This window comes from Motacilla alba, chromosome 20, assembly GCF_015832195.1.
Source record: "Motacilla alba alba isolate MOTALB_02 chromosome 20, Motacilla_alba_V1.0_pri, whole genome shotgun sequence".
Classification (NCBI taxonomy): domain Eukaryota; kingdom Metazoa; phylum Chordata; class Aves; order Passeriformes; family Motacillidae; genus Motacilla; species Motacilla alba.
Window position 1 is genome coordinate 13,155,311 of NC_052035.1, and position 26,315 is coordinate 13,181,625.

The 26,315-nt window shown below is 50.8% G+C and overlaps 3 protein-coding genes across 7 annotated transcripts; 1 reads left to right on the forward strand and 2 right to left on the reverse strand.

The window, feature by feature from the left end:
• Nucleotides 1-1,221: 1,221 nt before the first annotated feature.
• On the reverse strand, nt 1,222-11,255 carry CSTF1 (cleavage stimulation factor subunit 1). 2 transcript variants are annotated; one of them, XM_038159068.1, is made up of 7 exons: nt 10,481-11,254; nt 9,521-9,682; nt 8,641-8,836; nt 6,730-7,007; nt 5,248-5,445; nt 3,982-4,372; nt 1,222-2,676 (listed from the first exon to the last, which is right to left on the reverse strand). In XM_038159068.1, the coding sequence occupies exons 1-7, from the start codon at nt 10,598-10,600 to the stop codon at nt 2,417-2,419; spliced, it is 1,605 nt and encodes a 534-aa protein (XP_038014996.1). In that variant the 5' UTR covers nt 10,601-11,254; the 3' UTR covers nt 1,222-2,416. The 2 variants fall into 2 exon arrangements, with proteins under 2 accessions (XP_038014996.1, XP_038014997.1); XM_038159069.1 differs by lacking the exon at nt 9,521-9,682 and having other exon boundaries at nt 10,481-11,255.
• A 96-nt stretch (nt 11,256-11,351) lies between these two features.
• AURKA (aurora kinase A) lies at nt 11,352-23,162 on the forward strand. Of its 4 annotated transcripts, XR_005259524.1 has the most exons (10): nt 11,352-11,818; nt 12,448-12,733; nt 13,228-13,303; nt 13,919-14,110; nt 14,339-14,477; nt 14,814-14,962; nt 15,498-15,672; nt 15,982-16,570; nt 16,681-16,834; nt 22,893-23,162. XR_005259524.1 is itself a non-coding variant. In XM_038159070.1 (8 exons), the coding sequence occupies exons 1-8, from the start codon at nt 11,765-11,767 to the stop codon at nt 16,165-16,167; spliced, it is 1,257 nt and encodes a 418-aa protein (XP_038014998.1). In that variant the 5' UTR covers nt 11,352-11,764; the 3' UTR covers nt 16,168-16,674. The 4 variants fall into 4 exon arrangements, 2 of the variants coding, with proteins under 2 accessions (XP_038014998.1, XP_038014999.1); XR_005259523.1 differs by lacking the exon at nt 22,893-23,162 and having other exon boundaries at nt 16,681-18,688; XM_038159070.1 differs by lacking the exons at nt 16,681-16,834; nt 22,893-23,162 and having other exon boundaries at nt 15,982-16,674.
• Nucleotides 19,422-23,443, reverse strand: FAM210B (family with sequence similarity 210 member B). Its single transcript, XM_038159072.1, has 3 exons — nt 23,178-23,443; nt 21,187-21,359; nt 19,422-19,744 (listed from the first exon to the last, which is right to left on the reverse strand). The coding sequence occupies exons 1-3, from the start codon at nt 23,289-23,291 to the stop codon at nt 19,528-19,530; spliced, it is 504 nt and encodes a 167-aa protein (XP_038015000.1). The 5' UTR covers nt 23,292-23,443; the 3' UTR covers nt 19,422-19,527.
• Nucleotides 23,444-26,315: the final 2,872 nt, after the last annotated feature.

The window sequence follows — 26,315 nt, forward strand, 5'->3', positions numbered from 1 at the left end:
AGATGAAAGGAGGGCAGAATGAACCCCAAAAAAAGCCCTTTTGGCCACGGGGAGTAAGAAAACGACGCGTCAAGTGGGATTTTCCTTGCTCTTCCTGCACCAGCTTGTCGCAGCTCGGCAGTGGGAAGTCGGAGCCCTGTGCCCGTGCTCCTGTTTCCTCTTTTGCAGCAGCGAGAGCAGGGCTGTGGCACAGTGGGGAGCTGCACAGCCTTGATAAGACAGCCCTGCACAGTCCCAGCAGGGCAGGGTTTCACTGCCACCTTCTCCTGGCTTTCCAGCAGTCCTGGCTCTCGCAGCATGAGGAAGCAGGAGCCCGTCAGGAATTCAAGGCACCTCGAGTCCCTCAGGGAAAAGTTTCCAGAGTCAGGGAATGGTTTGGGTTGGAAGGGGCTTAGGGACCACCTCATTCCACGGCAGGGACACCTTCCAGCAGAGCAGGTTGTTCCAGCCCCTCCAGCCTGGCCTTGCACACTGAATTTCACCCCGGGGCTCATTTTCTCCCTCCGTAGGATGAGTTCAGTTTTTCCCCACCCTTCTTTCTCCAACAGAAAGCCACCAACCTTGTGGCCTCAGAGGATGTCCAGGATGTGGAAAGGCAGCAGGGTGACAATGGTTTTGTGTTAAAAAAGTAACTTTTTGCTCTCGCACTGCGAGTTCAAGCCCCCAGAACTACGGAAGCTTGAGGTGAGAGCCCCCACTGCTCACAGCCACAGAGGTGCTTTAGCACACAGACCACAAGAGGGTTTTGAAAGCAGATCCCAAACACCGGTAACAAGAACATGAATTACAGACAGGTGCTGCAGCAGAATTAAAAAGAAGGTGGCACTCCAGAAATAAAAAAGTCACTGCTGTCACCCATCCCACATCACGCCTCAGTGACTGTGTCAGGACTTCCCTTTTCCCTGCCCCCAGCTCTGCTGCTCCTGTGTCCCCACCAGAAAGGCACCAGCTCCACTGTCCCTCAGCACCACTGCTTCTGGAGGGGCACCCGCGCAGAGGCAGAGGAGGAGCAGAGAGGAGTCAGCCTCAGAAATGTTCTGCACATAGGGAGCTTTTCAAGAGACAATCAAATTCCATTATTTAAATAAAATTCTCCCACATTTTGAGCCTGTAATTGTACCTGATTCAGGTGAACACAGCAAGTTCATCATTCCCAAGTCCCCAGCCTCCCGTATTTGACCATTTCTCCTCTGTTATACAGAAAACAAATACAATTCCTTCTTTATGTATCAAAGAGCTTTTTAAAAGGCAATCTTTATTTAAATACAGACAAAACGTGTGCCCTCACCAGCCCTTGACAATTCCCCAGTGTAATGGAATTAATCCAGCAGCAAGAACCACCTCACATGTAAAAACCCTCACAAAGGCAAGTGCTGAGCTCTGACCAAAGGAGCCTCCCGGCTGTGATGCCCAAGAGCTCTGCACGAGGAGGCCTCAAAAAACAAGTTTAAGGCTCTGCTCAGGCAGATCTCCGGGAGAATAAGTAGTGAATTTTCCAACGTAGAGAAGTTTTAAGCACAGTTTCTCAACGATGGGCAGTGGGTTTGTGACTGTTTAAAAAAGAATGTCATTGAAGTGCTGTGTGATGGACATAGAGGAAGATTTCTCAGTCAAATGAAACAGGGACATTTCTGAGGTACACATACAAAAACTCAGATACACAAGTTTCTTTCTTTGAGAGGATATTAAAGGTCTCTAAGGCAAAATTATTCTCATTTTCACCTGCAGCAGCACTGTCACATTTTAATTGCAATGTGGATACTCCTTAAAACTATTAGCAATTCATTTTGAGGTCCCATTGGTTAAGATAAATTCAAAAGAGGATGAGATGAAGTCTGACTTTAACACGAGAACCAGAAGACCATTTTTTGAATTCATCTAAACAATTTAAAATCCTGTTTGAATTCTTATGGCACAACTCAGAACTGAAGGCCTACTTGGCCAAGAAACAAAACACAAAAAAGAATTCACCAAAACCCCAGACTGAAAGATACAAACCAGAGCTTCACAAATAATGAATTGTGGCTGAAGGCAGCTTAAGGCTTTGTTGAAGTTTCTCCACCAAGTTCTGCTGCTCTTTGTGTGATCTATTCTCTGCCAGAGTTCAGAGGGATTGCACAGACAACACAGAGCAGAACTGCTCCTTCTGAGCAGGACACAGTCCCATTATCTCGTGTGATTCACAGGCAGGGCGACAAGCTTAGCCCTTCCTGCCAGGAGCACTTTATTCTCCACCCCCTCCCTTCAGTACAATTAGAGATGACTTACAAAAATTAAACCACGCACACTAATCAAAAAATTAGTGTGGGGTGAGAAGTCTCAATATTTGTTATTTTCCTGCCACGTCCGACAGAATCCAAAGCGCAGCATCCCCCAGGGGAGCGGAGCTGGGAAATCCCTGCTGGGAGAGCTCTCCTCAGTCCGTGGTGGATCTCCTGTACCAGAACCTGGCCCTGTAGTCGTCGCTGCAGGTCATGAAGCCGGGGTTGGTGGGGGAGTGCACGATGCAGCGCACGATGCTGTTGTGGCCCAGGGACAGCAGGTTCCTGCGCTCGGCCGTGCGCGAGTCCCAGCAGCACAGGCTGATGGTCCTCTCGTCGGGCAGCAGCACGTAATCCTCCGTGTGGTTGAACACTGCCTGAGTCCTGTGCACCTGGCGGCCGCTCAAACCAGCACCTAAACACAGGCAGCACAATTGGGACTTTTAGAAGTTCACACACCTGTCAATCATTTTTCCCTAAATATCAATTTTCTATAATTTTCTATAAATTTTCTCTGTTGTTCAACCACTTCCACAAGCAACAGGTGGTGCAGTAACAAATATTCTTGTGTAGCTGGATCACAGGACCAGAAAGATTTGAGTCCAGCCTCTGCCCCATCCCCACCTTGTCACCAGCCCAGAGCACTGAGTGCCACCTCCAGGTGTTCCCTGGACGCCTCCAAAGCTCCCTGGGCAGCCCCTGCCGAGGCCTGGCCACCCTTGGCATGGGGAAATTCCTCCTGCTGTCCACATATATGGATAAAATTCCTGAGGGGACAGAAGGAATACCTACTCCAGCTGTGCCATGTCCAACCCTTTAGCTAAGAGTATTTCTGCCTGATATTTTTGCACGAGGCTTTCAGCTGTGACCAAGAAGAAGGCAGGGAGAAGAACCCACGGAGTCTGACGATCCTTGAGGACTGTTCAGGGTGCTTCTCCCACAGCTCGTGCTGTGTGAGCTCCCGTGGCCACAGCCTCAAATCAAGCGTGTTTCCCACACACCCAGAGCACAGATCCTCCCTGGGATCCTGCACGGGTTTCCCGGGAAGGTGCTGCTCCCTGCTGGCCCCGAGCAGCAGAGCTGGACTGCAGAAACCTACAAACCCCAAAAGCTGCCACACACCATTGCCAGCATCTTTTGTGCTCCTACTGCTTAAGCACCTCAGGGCTTGACCCCAAAGCTTCTCACACAGCTGCTGCCACATGCAAAGCTTCCACAGCCTTGTTATTCCCTAAATCCTGCTGAGATCCAAGCACAGCACTGTCAGCGTGCTCCAAGGATGAGTACCTTGCACACAACTGCATCCTTGGGAAAAAAATACACAAAAAAGGCAACAAACCAGCTGCAGGTAGATTTCAGATGGCTACAGAGCCACAGAGTTAGTGGTTAAATCAACTGCCCTGAAGTAGCTTCAGTGTTTCTTCTTACTTTTCCCCAATTCAGTGACAGCTTCCCTCCAGAACAATGGCGTGAGTAATGATGTCAGAAAATTCTCCAAAATCTACTCAGACTAAAATATGTTTACAGGGACACACAGAATCACAGCTTCTCTTCTGGAATTTATCTAATGGAAATGTTTTCAAAAACCTTGGGCAATTTATCATCAAAGCAGCAGTTTCTCCACTGCCTTTAGGAATTCTGATTTTCTGACAGTATTTCCAGCCCTGCCACGGCTCAGCACCTGGAAAAGAAGGTGTCTGGAAGGTCACCTGCCACATACCTGTGTATTTCACCAGCGTCCGACCAGTGGAAATCTCCCAGAGTTTAGCCACAGAGTCTTTCCCACTGGACAAAATATACTTGGAATTTTTGGAGAAAATAGCAGAACAGACTTCAGCTCCATCGTGTGCCTTCTCAAAGGTGGTGATGCAGCGGTTGGAGACCCCATCCCAGAGTTTGATGCAGCCATCCTTGCTGCCCGTCACGTACATGTTGGCGCTGGCGTTGTAGTTGACAGAGCAGATGGCGTCGGTGTGCTGGTCCTGGGGGTTGCAGGACACGAAGCACTGGAAGGTGTTGATGTCGTACAAACGAAGGGTTGGGTGCTGGGTCCCCACCAGGATGAAATCCCCAGAAGGGTGGAAAGAAATGGAGCGTAACATCTCTGCTTCCTGTTGGGGTAGAAACACACGGCGGGGTGAGGAAGGAAAAAAGCTCAACTGGAAGGGTCGGTGCTTGTCACCATGGTATTTTCTGAAAATCCTTTGCCAGGATTTTCTTCTCCTGAGAAGCTGAGGAGCCTCAGGACAGAAATGTAACCAATGCCTGTCTGCTGCTGTGGGATGCAGCAGGTGCTGCCTTGCTTGGTCCATGGGAGGTGTTTCTAATGAATGACCAATCAAGGATGCAGCTGGCTCAGGCTCTGCTCAGTCACAGCCTTTGTCATTCATTCCTTTCTGTTCCTGTCCAGCCTCCTGATGAATCCTTTCTCTCTGTTCTTTTAGTGTAGTTTTAATAGAGCATTTTAATATAATATATATAACAATACACTAAATCAGTTCTGAAACATGGAGTCAAGATTCTCATCTCTTCCCTTGTCCTGGGACCCCTGCAAATCTCACAAGAGGTGCTGGTGGTGGTAAAGTGCTAAAAACCTACTGGAATTATCAGCACAAAATGGAAAATGCTTCCTGTGGGATTGAAATGACAGGCTGCCCCTGGCTGCATTGTAGTTTCTGTCCTAGAGCAGCCTGCAGTGCCCCCTTATTTTAGGATAATACCCCCCGCCAAGCCCACCACCTAATCCCAAACGTTCCTCCAAATCAAAGATAGCAAATTGACTTTCAAGTCAATTCACATTAGAGCTGGTCTAATAAAAAGCTGACAGGCTCTAGACTTGAATACAAGTGTCCATGATGCACAGAATTAAAACACAATCTCTGTAAGGTCTGCAAACGTTGTATCTGTGTGCTCCTGCAGCCCCTGATCACCTGAGGCACAGCTCAGCACTCAGACAGAGCTTTGCCTGCTCTGAGCACTATCTCACCTGGATGTATTTGAAGGCTCTTTTGGCAGAAGGTTTTGAATAATCAAACAATTTAAGTGTGTAGTCCCTTGAGCCAGAAGCCAGGATCTGTTCTGTTGGGTGGAAAGCTAAACACGTCACTTCATCCACGTGATCGTACAGAGTCCGGATCACCGGGTGGTTCTCCATGTTCTGCTGTGCTGTCTCGTTCATCATGACCTACAAAGAACATTCAACATGTTGCTGCTGTTGGAAAATACAGCAGGCTTTTGACAGGAAAAGTAGGTTTTAGGCTTGCCAGAGTGGCTGAACAGCAGCTCCTCTTTGACACGACCAGGCACACAATCTGTTCCCTTGGTTATCTGAAGGCCCTTTATAGGTCAACAAATAAGATCCTTGTGTCTTTATGAAGGTCAAAGCAACTTGGCTCAAGGACAAACTACTTCAGTAGCAGAGAACTGGTACGAGAAAACACCATCTTCATAAACAGCCCAAAACAAAACACTGACTGCTGGGAAGAATCGAGAGAAGCTGCACTGAAACTGCAGCTCTCTGCTGAGAATTTGGGGTGTGCTCTGTGCAAAAAAATCCCACTGCTCATTGCACCTGATAACTGCCTTGGAGAAAGATAAAGCAAAGCAATGTGTGAAACAGCTCTGAAACACCCAGGGAAAACACAGGTGGCTATGGGGGCTGCAAGGCCACAGGTGGGTTTAACATGCACTGTGCTCAGACAGGACAGCCATGATCAGCACCCAGCAGAAGCCACTCCTGGCTCAGTTCTCTGCCTGCTGCCAGGGGTGACACCAGTGTCCTTGCCCTGCTTCTTCTTCTTTCAAAGGGACTTTATGAGCAGCTGCTGGAATAGGCAATATGCTCCAACCCACTGAGGCAGCCACAAGGTGCAGGTATGACATGGAGAGAATTCCCAGAGTGGTTACAATCCATTATCCCAATGGGCATGGCATGGACAGGATGCCAAAAGTGATTACAATCCATTACCCCAGTGGGCATAGCACAGACAGGATTCCAATTGATTACAGTTCATTGTTTTAATGGACATGGCATGGGCACAATTCCCAGAGTGGCTACAATCCCTTATCTCAATGGGCATGGCATGGACAGCATTCCCAGAGTGGTTATAATTCATTATCTCGATGGGCATGGCACGGACAGGATTCCCAGCGTGGTACCATCCCTTACCTCGATGGGCATGGCACAGACACGATTCCCAGCGTGGTACCATCCCTTATCTCAATGGGCATGGCACAGACACAATTCCCAGTGTGGTACCATCCCTTACCTCGATGGGCATGGCACAGACACGATTCCCAGCGTGGTACCATCCCTTATCTCGATGGGCATGGCACAGACACAATTCCCAGCGTGGTACCATCCCTTATCTCAATGGGCATGGCACAGACACAATTCCCAGTGTGGTACCATCCCTTATCTCGATGGGCATGGCACAGACACGATTCCCAGCGTGGTACTATCCCTTACCTCGATGGGCATGGCGCTCTTGGCCAGCATCCTCTCGGTGTCCAGGATTTTGATGGAGGCGTCGGCCGAGCCCGTGGCAATCAGCTGCCCGTCCCTGCTGTAGGTGGCCACGCGGCAGGGCCCCTTGTGGGATGTCACGTAGCAGGTCTCGTACTCGGACGCCTCGGGGGACATGGTCTGCACGTCGGCGTCGAACTCCAGGTCGATGCCGGTGCCCGGCGCCACGGTGTCCGAGCGGCCGATGGCGTACTGCACGGCGCTGTCGTCGTTCTCCATGCCTGGGGACACGCGGGCGGCACTCAGCGCCTGCCACGGCTCCAGGGCAGCCCTGGGAAAGGCAGCCCTGGGGCTACAACTCTGCTGGCAGAGCAGGTTTGGTCCCACAGCCCTGGGGAGGAGTGAGGGACAGCTGGGCTGCGCTGGAGCTGGCACAGCTCCTCAGGAGCTCTGGGAGTGCCCTCAGTGGGGATTGGGAAGGGCTGATCAATGCTTGGGGAATTTATCAGATTGGGAAGGGCTGATCAATGCTCTGGGAGTGCTCCCAGTGGGGACTGATCAATGCTCTGGGAATTTATCAGATTGGGAAGGGCTGATCAATGCTCTGGGAGTACCCCCAGTGAGGAATGATCAATGCTCTGGGAATAGCCCCAGTGAGGACTGGGAAGGGCTGATCAATGCTCTGGGAATACCCGCAGTGAGGACTGGGAAGGGCTGATCAATGCTCTGGGAATACCTCCAGTGAGGACTGATCAGTGCTCTGGGAGTGCCCCCAGTGAGGACTGGGAAGGGCTGATCAATGCTCTGGGAATACCCCCAGTGAGGACTGGGAAGGGCTGATCAATGCTCTGGGAATTTATCAGATTGGGAAGGGCTGATCAATGCACTGACAATCAGTCACTGACCATGCACAGGTCTCTGGTCGGCTTTTCACAGAGGAGTAACATTCCCCAGCACTATTACATGAGTTTTAAAGTATAAAACCCAAAGTATTCACTGATTCTTTTCCTATTTTATTGCTCTGAAGCCAAACTATCCCAGCACTGCAAGGGACAGAACTTGCTGGTCTTCAAGCCCACTTCCCAGACTTTTATTCCTATTTCCAAGATGCAGCTACAGAGCAGAGAGTTCAGCACTGCAAGTGGCAGCAGGGCAGACACAAGAGTTTTCACCCAGTGGTGATCTTTTTGCTGCTTTCATCTGCTCATTTCAAGTCTAGAATTTGCATTTCAAACACACACAAAGCTTCACAGATTTATCCCCTCAGAACTCAGCTGGTTCAGGCAGCGGAACCAGTTGAGTTGCACACGGTAACTCATGGTCAGAGCTCTTCCAAGACTTGGTCAGCTTGTTCCAGCAGCAGCTCAGGGGTTGCCCTGTTCTCCCCACACTGTGGCACTTCCAGAGGGAAGCACAGGGACAGAACAGGTGACAGCCCTGCTGAGACCCCGGAGCGTGCAGCTGTTTCCTGGGCACCGATCTAGAAAAGCCAGCCAAGATTGCCAATGGAAGGACTTGCTCCCTCTCCAACACTGTCAGGAACAACCAGACTGGAATTACTGCTTTCTGAAATCAGCACAACTGTGAGGGGGAGATCTTCCCTCAGATCTGGGGGCTCAGTGATCCTGTTCACTGGCATGTTTTGAGCAGGCTGCCACTCACCCAGAACCCTGAGTGTCCTTAGAGGAGTCCAAACAGATTTAGGAAACACTCAGGGATCTGGTTTGTTGGTAATGAAACAGGAATGCCCTTCAAAAACCCCACAGAGGCAAAGGCTGTACCCAGATGTACAAGTGCTGTGCTATTACCAGACATCACCTTGGCATCAAAGGTGTCTCTGCAGTGACACCAACCTCTTAATGCACCGGGGAGTTAGAAACTAGACTTTTATGTCAGCTTTTGATTCCAGCTTACCTAACTTAATTAGGTGCAGCAGTTGTTCAGAGGGCGCACAGACAGACTGTGGTTTGATCTCATTTATCAAGCCATTGGCAATGTTGATGTATCCATCATAAAGCAGCTGGCTAATGATCAGTTTGTAAAGTTGCTGACGGTCTTTCAAACTGACTTTTGTCCTATACATTGTGAGCAGGGACTGCCTTGGGGGGGCCTGGAATGAAGAACAGAAATCACATACAAGAGAGTTGCACGAAACCACCAGAACCTTGGAACAAATCTCAGGGCAGGAACTAAATATGGCTGGTGGTTTTGGTGAAAAGCAGAAAGGGGAGAGGAAAGCAAGGGGAAAGAAAAGAGGAATGGGAGAGAAAGAACGGGAAAGGGTGAAGAAAAAGTGGGAGAAAGGGAAGGAAAAGACAGGAGAAAGGGATGGAAAAGGGAGAAGGGGGAGGAAGAGGCAGGAGAAAGGGGAGGAAAAGGGGAGGAAAAGGACAGGAAAAGAAGGGAGACGGGAGAACGGAGAAGAAGAGAGGGAAAAAAGAGGGGAGAAAAGGGAGAAAAATGAGAGGAAAAGGGGGAGGTAAGAAGGAGGAAAAGGAAGGAAAAACCTGTTGCGCTTGTTTTCTGTGTAAATGCAAATCTCGGCCACAAACCGACCCGGACCGTGCTGAGCGGCAGCGGAGCCGGCAGCATGTGCCAAACGAGGCAGCCGGTGCTGCCGGCGGGCCCGGGCTCCGAGGGATGGATGGATGGATGCGCGGGGCGCGCAGGACAGCACCGCGCCGGCCCCGCCGCCCGCCCCGCGCCGGCCCCGCGCCCTCCCCGCCCTCCCGGCGGCCGCTGCGGGGCCGGAGCCGAGCCGCGGGCGGGCGGCCCCGGCGGTGCCGGTACGTACCGAGCCTTCCTTCTGCCGCCCGCGCTCTGCCCCTAAGATGGCGGCGGGAGCGCGGAGCGCATCGAGCGGCGGCGGCGGCAGCGGCGGGGGCGGCCGGGCCCGCAGGACGCTCCTCCGCGAAGGCTGCTGCATCGAGCGCCCGCACATCGATGGGAGGCGGCTCTTGGGGGGGGCGACACAACGGGGCGGCGTCACGTGAGCGCCACGCCCCCCGCGTCACGCGGCGGGAGGCGGGAGCCCCCGGGGGGGGGAGGGGGGAGATCGCGGGGACCCCGATGCCCGACCCCGCTCCGGGGGTCCCGCTCCCGCTCTGAGGACCCGACCCCGCTTTGTAGACCCCGACCCCGCTTTGTGGACCCCGATCCCCGTTCCCGCTTCGGGGTCCCGATCCCTGTTGCCCCCCCGCCCGCTGGGGATCCCGGGGTCCTTCTCCCCGTTCCCCTTTCCGGGGGTCCTGGGAGTCCCTCTCGCCATTTCTCTTCTTGCGGGGGTCCCTTCTCTTCATTCTTCCCCTTCCAGGGGTCCCGCTCCCCATTCTCCCTTCCAGGGATCCCGGGGGTCCCTTCTCTCCATTCATCCCCTTCCGGGGGTCCCGCTCCCCGTTCTCCCTTCCCGGGATCCCGGGGGTCGCTCTCCCCATTCCTCCCCTTCCGGGGATCCCGAGGGTCCATCCCCGTTCCCCTTCCGGGGGCAGCGGGGCCTTGGCGGAGGCCGCAGAGCCGCGCTCGGGGCGGGATCGCGGGCGGGGGAGCGGCGCTGGCCCGGCCCCCAGCGGGCGCGGGGGGAGCCCGGGGCTTCTTTTGTGTCGCAGCCGCAAAGCTCCGGAGCGCCGCTTCCGCCAGACCCCGGATCCCAAACACGGCGAACGTGAACGGGCTGGGAATGAAGCGGCTGGCAATGCTGCCCGGCGCCGCGGGCGGCCCGGCCCCGACCCCCGTCCCCTCCCCGAGTGCTACTCACGTCAGCCTCGAGAAAGGGCAGCCGGAGCGGGCGCGGGTCGAGCAGCGGGGCTGCCATGCTCCCCATGCCCCGGGGCAGCTGTCGTCTGTCACACGCTGCAGCGACACGGCGACCCGACATCTTCTTTTTACCTATCCTGAACCACTTGTAAACACCAACACACACAACCAGGCTCTCCTTCGCTCTTGTTTTCAGCACCGCGGAGACAGCGAAAAGTTGCCTTGGATCGCAGTTCTTCGCAAGCCCCAAGCGCCGACTGGAGTTTGCTCGCTCCGCGGCGCCTCGCGGGCTCCGGGGCAGCAGCGCCTCACGCCGCGCTCGCTGCGCTCCTCGCGGGCCGCGCTCGCTGACCGGCCGCGCTGCCGCTGTCCCGGCGTCTCCTCGGGAGCCGCGCGGGTCTGGGCGCTGCTACGCGAGGGGTCCGCGCCTCGCTCGGGCCGGGCCGGGCGGTGCCTCGGAGCTCGGCGCTCGCCCTGAAGCGCTGGCGGCACGTGGCGCTGCCCGGGGCCGCTCGGCCGGGACGCACCGGGAGGCTCCGGCCCTGCTCGGCCCGTCCGGGGGGGCACCCACACAATGGCCCCGCTCGCGCTCGGCCCCGCGCGCGGTGGCAGCAGCGCCGCTGCCCGGCCTCGCCCGGGGATGGGTGGGGGTGTCTCGGGGGGAGTCTGGCGGCAGCGGGACTGACCTGGCGGCGCTCCCGGGCGCGGACCGGAGCGGAGGCGGCGGCGGCCACAGGTGGGAGCGCGGCGCGTTACGCGATTTGCGTAGCGGAAGCGGCGGCTCGGCCGGCGGGAAGTGCGCGGGCGGCGCGCGCCGCGGGGGGGCGCGGCGCTACGCAAAGTGCGTAACGCGCCGCGCGGCGACAACGCCGGCGGAGGGGCGGGCGCCGCGCGTGCGCCCCTCGCGGCGCGGCGGAGCGCGCCCCGCAGCCAATGGGCGGGCGGGCCGCCCGCGGGAGGAGCCAATCAGCGTGCGCGGGCCGCGGGAGGGCGGCCAATGGCGGGCGGCGGGGGTTTAAAGGGGTATTTAAGGCGCGGCGGTTTGAATTCAAACAGCTCCGGGCCCTGAGGCGGCGGCGCCGGGCTGCGCGCCGGGCCTGGCTCCGTGCGGGGGCAGCGCTGCGGGACCGCTACCGGTGAACAGCGGTAATCGATACGGGACCGCTACCGGGAAACAGCGATAGTCGATACGGGACCCGCGATTTGCCGTGCGCCGCTCACCGAGCCCCCCTGGCTCCCTGTCGCCCTCAGGCAGAGCCGCACGGGCCGCTCCCGCTCTGGCGCTATGGACAGGAACACGAAGGAGAACCACGCCGCGTACCCAGGCCGCGCTGCCAAGGTAAAGGTGTGGAAGACGCGGTTCGTGTTCTTCCTCCTGAGCAGTTTCCTCTGCTGCATCGTTGGTCTCCATGGCTGGGAGTTTGCCATTAAAATTCTGGTCTGTTCGAGGAGTGGTGGTTTTTAGTTTTTACTTTTTGGGTTTGTTTCTCCCCGTCGCATATTAGCTACAGGTTTCAATCTAGTAACTTCCCTTTCGGTCGCTTTCTCCTGGAGAAAACTGAGCTCAGAGCTAACTTTTAAAATGATAATTAATATTAGCATATATTATTCAATGGGGACATTCTCTTTCTATTGCCAGCATTTAAGAGCCCTTAAATAGCAAGTGTGTATAATCAAATTATCTTAGATACAGTTTTTAAAAGCAAGTGCTGTGTAAATGTTACTGTTGATACACATGTGCAGCAGTGCTCAAGGTCGCCCTGATTATTGTATTTTTTCCGTTTAGAAATACAGGCACTGTCTCACTATTTAATGTAAAATCAAATAGGCCTGGTAAGTTTTTGGAGCAACTTTTCCTTTTAATCAACTGATTTTTAGTGTTCCTGTTAAAGTGCCTTTGTCCTGAATGGGGCTGGGACGGTTCTGCTGTGCTGTTGCACAACTAACTCGTTTCCTTTCTCTTTGAAGGTCACCAATGCCATCGGGGATGTCCCCAAACGCGTCCCTGTGTCGCAGCACTCAGCCCAGAGCCGCTCGCTGGCCAGCGGAGCTCCAGCCCGAGTTCTGTGCCCCGCAAACTTCGCCCAGCGAGTCCCCGTGCAGCCCCAAAAACCTCTCCTGTCCACCCAAAAACCACCCAACAACCCAACGGCGCAGCAGCTCCGACCCAAAGTGCCCCAGCAGGCCACTGTGAGACCTCAGGCTGCCAGCAAGAGCAGTGAGAAACCTGCCCAGGCTGCAGCACCTGGTAATTGTGAGGATGATTTCTGTGGCACTTGGGATGCTCCCAAAGCTGCTGCTGCTGATCCAGGGCCAGTCCTGGAGGGAAGTTCTTGGCTGTGCCCCAGACAGAAGAGCAGCATGTGGTTCACCTGGGGTGTTGCTGCACCATCCTTGTGAATTTATCTCTAAAGTATCCAGTTAGAGCCAGTGTGGGGGTCAAAACTTCCAGGTGCTCAGCAGCCAGCTGGGAGTTAACGTAATTTGCATTCAGACCTCACAGATTTTCCATGATTCATGCACAAGGATGCTTTTGTTTGGGGAGGGGGGAAGAATTTGTGGGTTTTTATGCTGAGAAAGCTTTTAAAATTGTATTTTGCTAGCACTGTTTCTTTCCCAGCAGTCAGCTGTGCTAGGTTGCCTAAAATGTCATTGAATGGGTTCTGAAAGCTGCTTCAGATGATGCACAGGGATTAGATTTTGTTCCCATGGGTCTGGTTATAAATTGGTTTCCTTCTCTGCACACAGCACAAAACCCTGAAGCAGAAAGCACCTCGAAACAGAAAACAGAAGAGCCCAAGAAGAAAAGCGAAGAGACTAAAAAGTAAGTTGTGTGCCTAAACTCTAGCTAGCTGAGCCCTGCTGGAGCTCCTTTGGCTGGGGAGCCTGGTGACCCCCCCGCTTTGCAGACACAGCACGAGGGAAGCAGCCTGTGCCCTGGCAATCGGCAGGAGCAAGGGCTTGCTGTGAGCTGAAGAAAGCTTTGGGTTAATGCAGAGGAGCTCTTCCCAAGGGAGGGCACTGATAACTGCTGCCCCAGTCACGAGATGCACTCCTGAAAACAAAGCCTCCTTCATCTGGGCAGGAGGCTGGAGTCTAATTTGGGATGAAACTGGATTTGTTTATGGCAGCTTTAACTTGTTTTGCCGTGCCCTGGTGATGTGTCTGGGTTAGGAGTATCTAAAGGAGCCCAGCTTGGTAAACAGTCTTTGTTTTGTAGTAGTGTGGTTCGTGTAGTGTCTGCAGGAGCTTCAGGAGGGAAGAAAATAGCTTTCAGAACTTCCTTTTGAAAAATGTCAATGCCTTCATTCTCTTGGTGTTTTCTTTAAGACTAAAATCCAGTTTGGAGCACTAAGCATCTCTTGAACAGCAATGTTACAAACTGTAAATCTGAGTCAAAGCCAACACAACTCTCCAGCTTTTAACTTTCCTCTTGCAGAAGGCAATGGTCTCTTGATGACTTTGAAATTGGTCGTCCTCTGGGGAAAGGAAAATTTGGGAACGTGTACCTGGCACGTGAAAAACAGAGCAAATTCATTCTTGCACTGAAAGTGCTCTTTAAAACCCAGCTGGAGGAGGCTGGTGTAGAACATCAACTCCGAAGAGAAGTGGAAATACAGTCTCATCTTAGGTAAAGTGTAGTGACTATTTACTCTGTTTGCATGCAAATAAACAAAGTAGCCTTGATTATGATGAGGTTTCTTCTTTATGATGAGATTTGTTTGTGTGTTGTGAGCTGAAGGGATGCAGGTGAGCTGAAATTCCTGTGCTTGCCTTGAAAGTGGAGGGGAGCAGGACAGGGAAACTCAAGGTTTTGAACAAACACCTGGTTCAGAAGAACATTAAAATCTCTTTGCAGGCACCCCAACATTCTCAGATTATATGGCTACTTCCATGATGTGACAAGAGTCTACCTGATCCTGGAGCATGCACCTCGTGGGGAGGTCTACAGGGAGCTTCAGAGGCTCACCAAGTTCGATGAGCAAAGAACTGCTACCGTAGGTTCTTCCAGCTGCCTCTCCATTCCTCTGTGTCTGGGACAGCTGCAGCACACAGCCAGCCCTTCAGATGGAGTTCTGTATTCTGCTGGGGGAAGCAGATTCCTGAGCTGCTAGCTGGCATCTGGGCAGGGAATATTTGGGGAGACCTAGGGCTGTGCAGGAATTGATGTTCAGAATTGCTCGATATTGCAAGGCACAGCCCGTATTGCCAGGCTTCAAGGGTTAAGGAGTAATTGCTTTAACTTAAAATTCTCATTATGCCTCAAAAAGGCTGTGCTGCAGCCAGATGAACTCAGGTGACAATGGCTTAAAGGTGGTTCTTTCTGCCCCCAGTACATCACAGAACTTGCAGATGCCCTCTCGTACTGTCACTCCAAGCGTGTGATCCACAGAGACATCAAGCCAGAGAACTTGCTGCTGGGATCAAATGGAGAGTTAAAAATTGCTGACTTTGGGTGGTCTGTGCATGCTCCATCTTCTAGGTGAGAATTCAGTCTCGTGCACTGAAATCCTTCTGTAGTGCCAGTTTTTGTCACACGCTTGTGGAAGGGAGGTACATGGGAGCTTCCTGAGCTATGGGGGAAAATGCTGCTGTAACAAAGGGTCTGACAGGCAACTGGTGAGACAGAGGAGGGTTGTTATCCTGCTTTTTGGCTCAAACCTTGCTGAACCTCTGAGGGAGGTTGGTGTAGGGTTACTGTGCTCCCTGAGATGACAAACCTGCTCTTGGACCCAGACATTACTCTGGCAATTTGGTTATTTCTCAGAGAGTGGGAAATTGCACCTGAGAAGGGAGGAACAGGTTTGTTCTAAGACGTGGGGTGAAGAAAGGAGCTAACACTGATTGCAGGGACTGAGAGACTTTCAGGAGAAGTAGAAAATGCCCTGCTGGCTGTTCTTTCCCAGCTGTTCTGGTGGTGCTGAGGTGCAGATGATTGCCAGCATTACTTCTTATCTGGCTCTTGAAATCGATCCTCTAATTATCTTAATCAATGATTAACTTGGACTTTTCTTCAGGAGAACAACTCTCTGTGGGACACTTGACTACCTACCTCCTGAAATGATTGAGGGAAGAACACATGATGAAAAGGTGGATATTTGGAGCCTGGGAGTCCTGTGCTATGAGTTCCTTGTAGGGAAACCACCTTTTGAAACTAAAACCTATCAAGAAACCTACAGAGCTATTTCCAGGGTGAGTGCTGGATTAGCCATGCTTTTAGTTCTAGAAAGGTTTCAGCAAACTTAGGTTTGAAGCATAATGAAAACAAACACAAGAATAGACAAATCCTTTCGCGAGCAGTGAGAAGCTTGTTCAGGGTTAGAATGGAATTATTTTACCTCCATCTCAACAGGTGGAAGGTGCCCAGCCTGCAAGGCAGGCACAGCTTCTAAGGGCTAACTTGAGTAGAGCCCTTTGGTTCTATGATTTGGTCATTGTTTAAGAACTTTTGCATGTCCTTTTTGTTTGTTTTAAGAACTCTTCATGTCCTTTTTTCCTCAGGTGGAATTCAAGTTTCCTCCATTTGTAACAGAAGGTGCGAGGGATTTAATTTCCAAGCTCCTGAAGCACAACCCCTTCCATCGCCTGCCCCTGAAGGACGTCCTCCTCCATCCCTGGATCACAGCAAACTCTACCAAGATTCCCACCAGCAGGAAGAGTGATGGTGCTGCCCCCTCCAAAACATAGCTTTAGGAGGGTGACCTGTGGGATGGACAAGAGGAGCCTTGTACTGTGACTACTGTAATGCTTACAATAGGAAAAGCAGGTCTTGGAATCTAGTGGCAATTGGGATGCAAATCCTTGGGTTGGCTGGTGTCTTAAACTCGAATTGCAGCGTAAAATTATTTGACTTCTAGCTGGAGCTCGTGGAATATTTAATGTACTTGAAATCAGTTCCATGTGGGCCAGGTTTGCTGGTGTAAGTGTGAAGCTCCTGGAGGCTCTTGTGCTGAAAATGGTTCGTTGTTCCACCACAAGGAAGTTGTTCTGGCTTATGGAACAGTGCAATATCCTGGAGATGCCTGCTCCTCCCTCCCTGGGCTGCTCAGGGTGTCTTTCTTACCTGTGGTGTAACCTGAAACTGAGCGAGGTGAATGCCTTTTTCAAGTGTTCTAAAAATGATGTGGCAATTGGTTTTGTCTCTAGTTTTAAATGTGAGCACTCAATTTATAAAATAAAGACTTGTTGTACTGCACCCAGCAGGGTGAGGTTCCTTGTGGCACTGCTTGGCTCAGCACCAGCTCCCAGAGGTGAATTCCCAAAGGATAATTCCCACCTCTGTCAGAAGGGAAGCTCCAAGTGCTGGTACCACACAGTCACTCACCATCCCACAATCCCAATTTAGGATTGCAAGGTAAGTTCCAAATGTGTTGCTGCTTAAGCTGCTTGGTTTATTGAGAGCTTGGCCTGCTCTGTCATTTTTCCAGTGAGTTTATTGAAAGATCTCCCATCTAAAAACATCTTCCAGCCCTTTCTCTCAGAAGTATTTTCAGATTAATCTGAATATTTATGTTGGGTAACAGCAAGTAACAACAGCAGATGCTTATAAGACACTCCTTAAAAGGGACTGAGGTTCAGGCCCCTTGCCACCAAAATCAAGGCCAACTCTCTTCCAGGAAGACACTTGAAGCAAACTAAGAGAAAGCAATTTATTGTCTTTTCAGAATAAGACTTTGCTATTTTACAAACAGTTTTAAAAAATGATCCTTCTACAAGCAAGGACTCCAAAATTCAAAATATATTCTCAAATTAATTTAAAATATACTTTGCAAAAATCTTCATCTAAACAAACTGCCAGTAGTTTCTACAACCACATAAGTAATCAGGATTCTGGCCACAATTTATATGAAGCTGTTTTCTTTACAGCACGAAAACTCCAGTTTAGTGCTGGTGCCTTCTACTGACTTTTAAATGATTTTATGGTTTTAAATTATTTCACACGATTTTACATAAGATTTTGAAAAAGAAACTTTGAACATTCCTTCTTTATTACATTTAAGACAAAACATCCTTCTCAGAAATTATTCTATCTGAAGTAAACAAGGCTGCCTCAGAGTTATTTTGGAATTCTTATCCTTGGCCCACATGAAACCTGGTCCTTTCTGTTGGGGAGAAGGAGTTAAGGTGCAATTTCATGTTCTGGCTGAGGGGAGGCAAGAGGCTGCTCATAATAAGTTATTTGCTCCTCCTTTCTTCCCTCAGCCAGCTCTTAGCAAAATTCCACCCTTCCTCTCAATTCACTAAATTTTAGCAAAACTAAAAAGCTATTTCAGAGCTGTAATTTGACTTAAATCAGAGCTCTGTATAATCAGCTCTGTCAGAGCCACCCTGGGGTCCGTGCAAGCACAAAGGGAACTCAGAATGAGCAGCCACAGGTCCCAAACAGCCCCAGCTGTGGCTCGGGCTCACAGCAGCACAGGCTGGCCTTACCCCCAGTGTGGCACTGATTTATCTGGTTTGGATCAGTCTGCAGCTTGGGTGGAAGGTGGAACGTGGAGATCCACACCTGTAACCACGTTCTAACACCAGTGTCCCCATCAGGAAAGGGCGAGTGCCCTCTGCTACACTCACCAGCCCAAAGGCAGGAATTCCTCCTGGGAAGCTGGGAATTGGAATGTTTGCACTTCTGGGGCAGATTGGAGTTGCACCCACAGGACCAGAAAGCTGCTGGGGTTAGTTTGAAGATTTAAAAAAAAAAAGTGTTTCCAATACAAAGTCAAATCTCAAACTATTAAAAGCCCCAGCTTCTCTCTGCCGTGATGCTGCTCGGGGTATGTTCACATAGGTATTCTGGTTACACTGATTTCAGTAGCTCAGGATTTCTTCTGATTCTGTAGACATTTAAAAAACAAAATGACTTTAGTAAGGCTGGCTCCCAGCCAGCATGTTTTCAAACAATAACATCTGGCACTATGGAAGCAATGGGTTAGTTTCAGAACAGTGCTTTACCTCTTGTGACTAAACCAATTATGACTGCAATAATTAATCATAGGGGTACTCCCACTGAAGTCAGTTGTACTGCAAGAAGGGCTACACTAAAAGCCTCTTCCAACAAAAGAAACACCCACCTGCCACTTTAGATTCCTTTACCAAGAGAACTATCTGTGTAGTGAGACATTGTTTATTCTGCTGGAAAGAGAATCTCAGTTTCTCAGCTACACAGCAATAAATGAAAGCTATGACTTTGTTTGTAAAAGAAAAAAAAAAAGGCTTATTAAGACCCCAAACTGTGCTCATTGTCAAGCATTTATATTCCCACTTGAAATGCAAACCAGATCCTGTTTGAACATGTTTTTCCTAAGACTAAGTGACAAAAGGGAAGGGAGACAAGAACAGCACTTTACACAGTGACGTTCACCTGAAAGAACCAGTGAGGAACCAAAATGAGCTCAACCTGAACCCAGATAAGTCTTTGAAAGAAACTTTTGACCTGAAGAGCTCCGTGGCTTTGGAGCATGGGAGAGCAGAGGGCAGGAAGGGCTCAGGAGCTGGAGGCAGGGGGTTTGAAGAAGCCCAGGGGCTTGGGGGCTGGAGGCAGGGGGTTTGAAGAGGCTCAGGGGCTGGAGGCAGGGGGTTTGAAGGAGCTCAGGGGCTGGAGGCAGGGGGTTTGAAGGAGCCATGGGGCTCAGGGGCTGGAGGCAGGGGGTTTGAAGGAGCCCAGGGGCTCAGGGGCTGGAGGCAGGGGTTTGAAGGAGCCATGGGGCTCAGGGGCTGGAGGCAGGGGGTTTGAAGGAGCTCAGGGGCTGGAGGCAGGGGGTTTGAAGGAGCTCAGGGGCTGGAGGCAGGGGGTTTGAAGGAGCTCAGGGGCTGGAGGCAGGGGGTTTGAAGGAGCCCAGGGGCTGGAGGCAGGGGGTTTGAAGGAGCCCAGGGGCTGGAGGCAGGGGGTTTGAAGGAGCCCAGGGGCTCAGGGGCTGGAGGCAGGGGGTTTGAAGGAGCTCAGGGGCTGGAGGCAGGGGTTTGAAGGAGCCATGGGGCTCAGGGGCTGGAGGCAGGGGGTTTGAAGGAGCCCAGGGGCTCAGGGGCTGGAGGCAGGGGGTTTGAAGGAGCTCAGGGGCTGGAGGCAGGGGGTTTGAAGAAGCCGGCCTTGCGGCAGTAGCGCACGAGGAAGGGCACGGACACCACGGTGATGCTGATGCGCACGGGGGCGAAGAGCTTGTGCACGGCGTAGGCCAGCACGAAGGTGCTGGTGCCAGCTGCCATCCTGGACTGCAGAGAGGCCTCGCTGAAACCCAGCTTCAGCAGCACCGCGCTCATGTCCACGCCGCTGCAGAGAGGAGACGCCGCTTTAGGTTACGGTTAGAAACACAAACTGCTGGGGTTTTGTTCACAGAGTTTCAAGTGTCAGGTTTTACTCAGCCTTTAGGGATGGAGTTTCTCTGCAAAGTGATTCTTAAAGAGTCACTGTCACCGTGATATTTTTATGAGAACTTTTTGCTAGGATTTTTCTCCTATTCTAGCCGAGAAGCCTCAGAAAGGAAACGTAAACAATAACTATCTGATGGCTGTTAGAATGGCTGTCAGGGTCATCTGATGGAATGTGGTCTGCACCTTGTTTACCAACAGCTGCATCTTTGATTGATCCACATGGATTGTTTTTACCTAATGACCAATCTTTGGTCCAGCTGTGTCAGGCTCTGGTCAGTCACCAGCTTTTGTTACTCATTCCTTTCTACTCCTTTCCAGCCTTCTGAGGAATCCTTTCTCTCTGTTCTTTTAGTACAGCATTTTTAATATAATATATATCATAATACAATAAATCAGCCTTCTGAAACATGGAGTCAAGCTTCTCATCTCTTCCCTTGTCCTGGGACCCTTCAAACACAGCCACAAGCTACTGTGAATTTGTGTTGGAGTTTCACCTTCCCAAATTTATATTAAACTATATTCTGTGTCTTGGGGAAACCTATCACCTAAGCACAAACTGAATGAGGTGTCTGCTGCTAGGCTTAGTGTTACAAAATGACAAATTATCTCAAAGCTAGCAGGTGAAGGAAGTTTTAAGGATCTCACATGGGCATTATCCACCAAATTCATTAATACAGACATAGCAGATTTCATCAGGAATTCAACCATACCTGAAGGAAAGAAGATGTTGTCACCCTGTGCCACAATGTAGTAAACAGGAGAAATCAGGATTTCACCTATTCCCACTGGCGGCAGGAAAAAGCAGCAGGGAATGTTTGGGGTAATAACATGTTCCACTGTCTCCTCAGCTGGAATACCTTGTGTAACATGCATTCCAACAAAGCCACACACACAATTCCCCACCTGACTCCTGTATTTTCCCTCTAATCCTCTTCTAGTGGCTGTTATTTTCTGCAGTTCAACTGCACAAACTGTGTTCAACAGCCAGAAAAATACCTTTATCTCTAAGCCCCAGAGCACTTTTGCATGGCTCTATCTCTCCAGACCAAGCAAGAACAAAAGATATCTGCAGAACAAACACATTTTCTGCCTGGTCAGTTGTGTCAGCTGGGCCTGCTGTTTTCCCTGCTGATGAAGCTGTGCAAAGCGACCCTGCACAGCTCTCCTGCCTCATGCCTGCTGGGAGATCATTCCCATTTATGGACCCACCCATACTCAAAATGCAGGAGGTAAGGTCCAACAGGCATGAGGGGCCTGTCTCCTGCCAGAGATAAGCACAATGGTAAATGTGTTTTACTTTTACCACTACCTAGAGGTGACAGACAGCTGTACAAACCTCACCTTGACACTGCCAGGTAGAAGATTCCCAGAGATACTAAGGAAATTCCAACGTGGAAGGAAACCCCGACAGCACCATATTCTTTAAAAACTTGTTTCAGCTGCTGGGATTTGTTGAGTTTCTTGTTTTCAGCGCTGGGATCAGTGGCTGTGGTTTTGAGGGGTTCAGTTGCATCCTACAAAGAAAACAATTAAAAGTATTTGTTAGCATTAAGCATAAGATCATATTACAGTTAGCTGAGATTATGAAAGAAGTGCCTTGTGCACAGAGTGATTTGGGAAGACAGAAACTCACTTCTGCTCCTCCACATCAGCACAGCAGATGCAGAGCCCAGACAAGCTCCCTTCTCCCAGCTATTCCTGTCAAAGGAAAACACTGATCTTGGTGTAAATTCTTACACAATTCAGGTTTCATAATTAAAACCAGATTATTTGATCCACATGTGTGCCAAGGCACACCCAGACAGCTGCTGGAGCCACGAGGCTGAGGTGTGAGAGCTATTTGCTTCCACCCACTGCTCTGCTTTACCCAGTGACTCCTGGAGCACAGCTTTTAGTTCCAAGGGCTAAGCAGCCAGGGGCACTGGAAGCCCACCTGGTACCACTTAACAACAGCTCCCCGATGGAAGAGATCCAAAGTTTAAGTTCCTATAAATCACCCTAATGGATGAGCTGATCAAAGGAAGAGCTGCGAGTGTTGACAGCAGCAAGCAACTCTGTTGCTACGGTGTAGACAACAACTGCAGGGACATGCCAGGGCTGGTGTCAAGAGCCCAACTGCACTGAAAATGTTTGTCACAGCAGAAGTCATTGATAGATTTTTATTTGGGTACCTTTCAAGTGCAGAACTTCACACTAAACCATATCCCAAAGCAATCTGAAAAGAAATCAAAGGAGGGCAGCTGTGTTGGAAGCCCTTGGAAACTCCCCATGCTCGCCAGAGAAGAAATACTGACAGGAAGAAAACATCTCCACAAAAACCTCAGGATTTGTCTCTAATTAGTCAGCAATTGTCAAAAAAAAAAACCAAAAAACATTAGAGGAGTCCTTTCTTTCCAGCTGAGCTCAGCAGCAGCTGTGACAATGTGACAGCCACCACAGGCCAGGTAGAGCCAGCAAGTGCCTGCCACCACTGTCCCACTGTGGTTTCAAGGCATGCAAATTCCAAGAAAAATATTCTTGATTAATTCTTGGACTTGCTAAGAATGTAAATTAGCATACAAGACAGTCTTACAACCCTCAAGGCAAGCACACCACCCGCCCAAACCCTAACCCCACATTCGTTTGCTGTTTTCCTCTTTTGTAATTATTTCTATTACTTTGTATTTCATTTTGACAGGAAGTTGTACATATACAGAAACAGGAAATCGTGCAGCTCAGCTTATCCTGATTCTTGTCGTTTTAAAACTTTAGATTTTTCTTTTGTGGCTCATGAGCTCTGGGTCTTAGGGATGGATCATAAGGACTAAAAAATTGCTTGCTCTGATCTTTCAAGCCATTCCAATTCACCCGTATTCACAGGCTCACAGACCAGGAATCGTATTGAAGCAAAACATAAAAAAGAACAATTTCAACAGATATTATTTGGAGTACCCAGGGCAGTCACGTAGGAAATAATGTCCAGCTTAGCAAATAAACCTGCTGCCTATTTCCATGTCACTCTGCGACAATATTTCAGCTAAAAAACCGATTTTATTCGCATCTTTCAGGCGATTTAAATCATGAAAACACACCTAAAACACCCCGCGATGCTCCGCAGCGAGGCAGCAGAAACCACGCTGCAAATGACGCTGCAGGCACGAAACCTCAGAACGCTCACACCGCCAACGTGCCCGCCAGCAGGTGCGAGCCATCTCCCACAGAAACAAACACGATGTATTCGTCCCACGGGGGCTGCCAGAGGGGGATGGAGGTGAAAAACACTGAAAGCCACCCCCAAGGAGCTGAGCAGCAGCGCGATCGGGGCGCTCGGGCGGCCCTCAGCCCTCACGTACCTTGGCGCTGGCGCGGCGCGGCCCCGGCGGGAGCGCGGCCCAGGCGGGGCGGGGGGCGCGCAGCGGGGACGGCAGCGGGGACAGCCGCGGGGACAGCCGGCACAGGCGGTACATGGCGGCACCGCCGGCACACGGCAGCGGCCCGGCCCCCCGAGCGGCATGACGGGCCGGGCACACGCCCCGACCGCCTCCTTAAAGCCGCAGCGTTCGCGAGGCGCGGGTGGCTTGTGGCCGGCCTGGCCTTGGACGCCTCAGGGGTGAGGCAGCCGCGGCTCCCCTCAGCAGCCTGTGTCCTCACCCTCACCGCCGAGGATTTTGTCCTAATATCCAGCCTAATCTCTTTCATTCTGAAGTCATTTCCCCTCGTCATGTCGCTCCAGGTGGTTGTAAATGGTCACAGAGTTACAGAATATCCCGAGTTGGGCTGGAGCCACACGGATGATCCGGTCCAGCTCCGGGCTCTGCACAGGACGTCCCAACAATCCCCAGCAATCCAGAGGGATTCTTCCTCAGCAGCTGCAGTGGCAGGGCACGGGGGAATGGCTTTGTGGAAAACGCCAAGCACTTGCTTTTTAAAATTTTAAAAGTTTAATAGTAATAAAATGGTTATAAAAATAGAAATATGATAAGAGTAATAAAAATTTAGACAATTGAGGTTAGGACAGTACGAGACAATAAGAACAAAGAGTTACGGACAGGTCCGGGTACCTTTTCTGGGCAAAATAAGGCCGAAAAAGGACACCCGTTAACAGAGGATTAACCCTTAAAAGCAACAGCCTGTTGCATATTCATACATCTTATGCATGATGCATAAATTCCATTCAAACAAAGGATTCTGTCTGGTCAGTGTCAACTTCTTCCTCTTAATCCTAACGGCGTCTTCAGGGCTGAGCAAAGAGGAAAGAAGTTCGTTTCTTCTGATAAAAGAGCAATAAATTCTCTTTTTCTGAAAGATTTTGGTGTCCTGTGGCTGCTATCTGGTAGAGTACCTCATTCCTTTCTTAAAAAAAAAAAAATATCCCACATACATAGTTCCCATTTTAACTACAAAAGTTACCTTTTAACCCCAAAACTACATTTACCATACTATTAATATGTTAATACAGCACTGCTAATCAATACAACATAACACATATAGTAAATATCTGCGTGGAGCCATATGATATGAGCTTCAAATGTAGAGAGGGGAAATTCACGCCCCAGCAATCCCACCTGGGCATCCCGGGCAGCGCTGTCTGAATGCGCAGCCTCAGGGCCGTGCCCATTCCCTGGGGAGCCTGGGCAGTGCCCAGCACCTCTGGGGGAAGAACCTTTCCCAATATCCAGCCTGACCCTCCCTGGCACTGCTCCAGCCGTTCCCTGGGTCCTGTCACAAGTGCAGCAAGTGGCCTTGCTGAATGAGCTTCACCCGGTTCGCACAGTCCCACCTCTGAAGCTTGTCCTGGATGCCACCCATTCCTCCAGTGCGTGACCACCCGACACAGCTGGGAGCTGTCACAAGCTTGCAGAGGGTGCCCTCGTAACTGTGGTCACAAGGGTTTCATCCCTGCATTTTTCTGAAATGCAGAAAAAACTGCATTTTTCAGTGCCACCGCAGACACGGCTGCTCATGGCAGGGTGAAGGGTGAATATTCCTGAAACTGCATCCCCAGGTCGAGCTCCAGCAATAAAATCCTGCTCTCTCCCAGCTGCAAAGCCTTTCCTCTTCAGGCAGGCTGTGTTTCCGCAGCCATGTGAGCACACGGGCCTGAGGACAATGGGAGAACTGTGTGGCTAAATAAGAAGAATTTGCCGTTCAGCAGCCCGGAGTGGAGCTGCACAGGACAGCACGGCATGGTGCAGTGCTGTGGGTGGCTGCTGTCGAGTGCAAGGCTCCACAGAACAGATGGGTTCAGAAAGGATCTCGGGGAAGAGAGGCTGAGAGCTTTGCTTGTATTGGAATGATTCTGTCTCAACAGCACTGCCAGTTCAGGGCTTTACACTGCCTGTAGCTCTTGCTCCATAAATCCCGCCCCTCTCTGAATCTTTGGAGAATAGATTCTCAGAACACAATCTTAGTGTTTATTATTGCTCCAAAGCAGTTTGCTGTGTGTTTTCTGTGACTGTTTACATGCCAACACCACGAGGGCAGACAGGTGATAGTGGCGTGGCAGTGCTCTGAGCAGAGCACACTACGACTTTGTCCGTTTTCTTTCTGAATAATAAAAAAAAATCCCAGGAGTTAATTCTGGTCTCAGCACAGGAGATGTCAGAGGCAGCTCTGGGTTCTGCACAGGGATGCTGTGTCTGTCTGGCGGATCCATCAGAGCCACTGTGGGACAGACACCATGGAGCTGCTCTCCTGTGACAGATGTGTTGCTGCTGCTGGACATCCAGAAATCCTGGGCAAGTGCAGAAAAGAGCAGGAGGTCACTCAATGAGGCATGGAAGCATTAGGGCTGGCAGCTGTATCTGCACAGCCTGGCTGTCTGCTGCCTCCAAAGCTCAGTGGGAGGTTTGGTTTGGAGCAGGAAGGAACAATATGATAAACAGCCGGTGATATATGCTCGGTGAAAAAGGAGCAAACAGCCAGGCTGGAGACACCTTAATGTGAAGATGGTTTATAAGAAAAAGACATTAGCTGTGTCCTGCTCATTGTAACCAAAACAACGGGGAGAAGGTACAGCTTTCAGAAACAGCTCAAGGAAAGGCTTCTGCACAGACACACATATTTACAAACATTTCTCAAAATGTTTTGGTGTCTACACTAAATATAAAATAAACTGAAAAGAGGCATGCTGCAAAATGCTAAAAAATGGACAGATCTCAACAGTGTGTTCTGCAGTCCTGAAACACGAGTGTGGGGTGTGGAGATGTGAACCCCAATTCCAGATGGCTCAGGGATGTGTTATTTAAAAATATACCTAAATTACTGATGCACTTTACTACATTCATGCTCTGCCTGAGCCCCTGTTCCATCTCTCAGCCTGTCTCTACGTAGATAAACTCTTATTTTCCATTTGCAATTTTCCTACAGCCAGAGTGCTGCTCTGGTTTTGTGTTATTTGTGTTATTGCAGTCTGTTTATCATCTGTAAAAGGAAAGCTGGGAATTGAGCTGAGAGCTATTGAAGAGGCAGTAGGTATAATGTCACCAGCA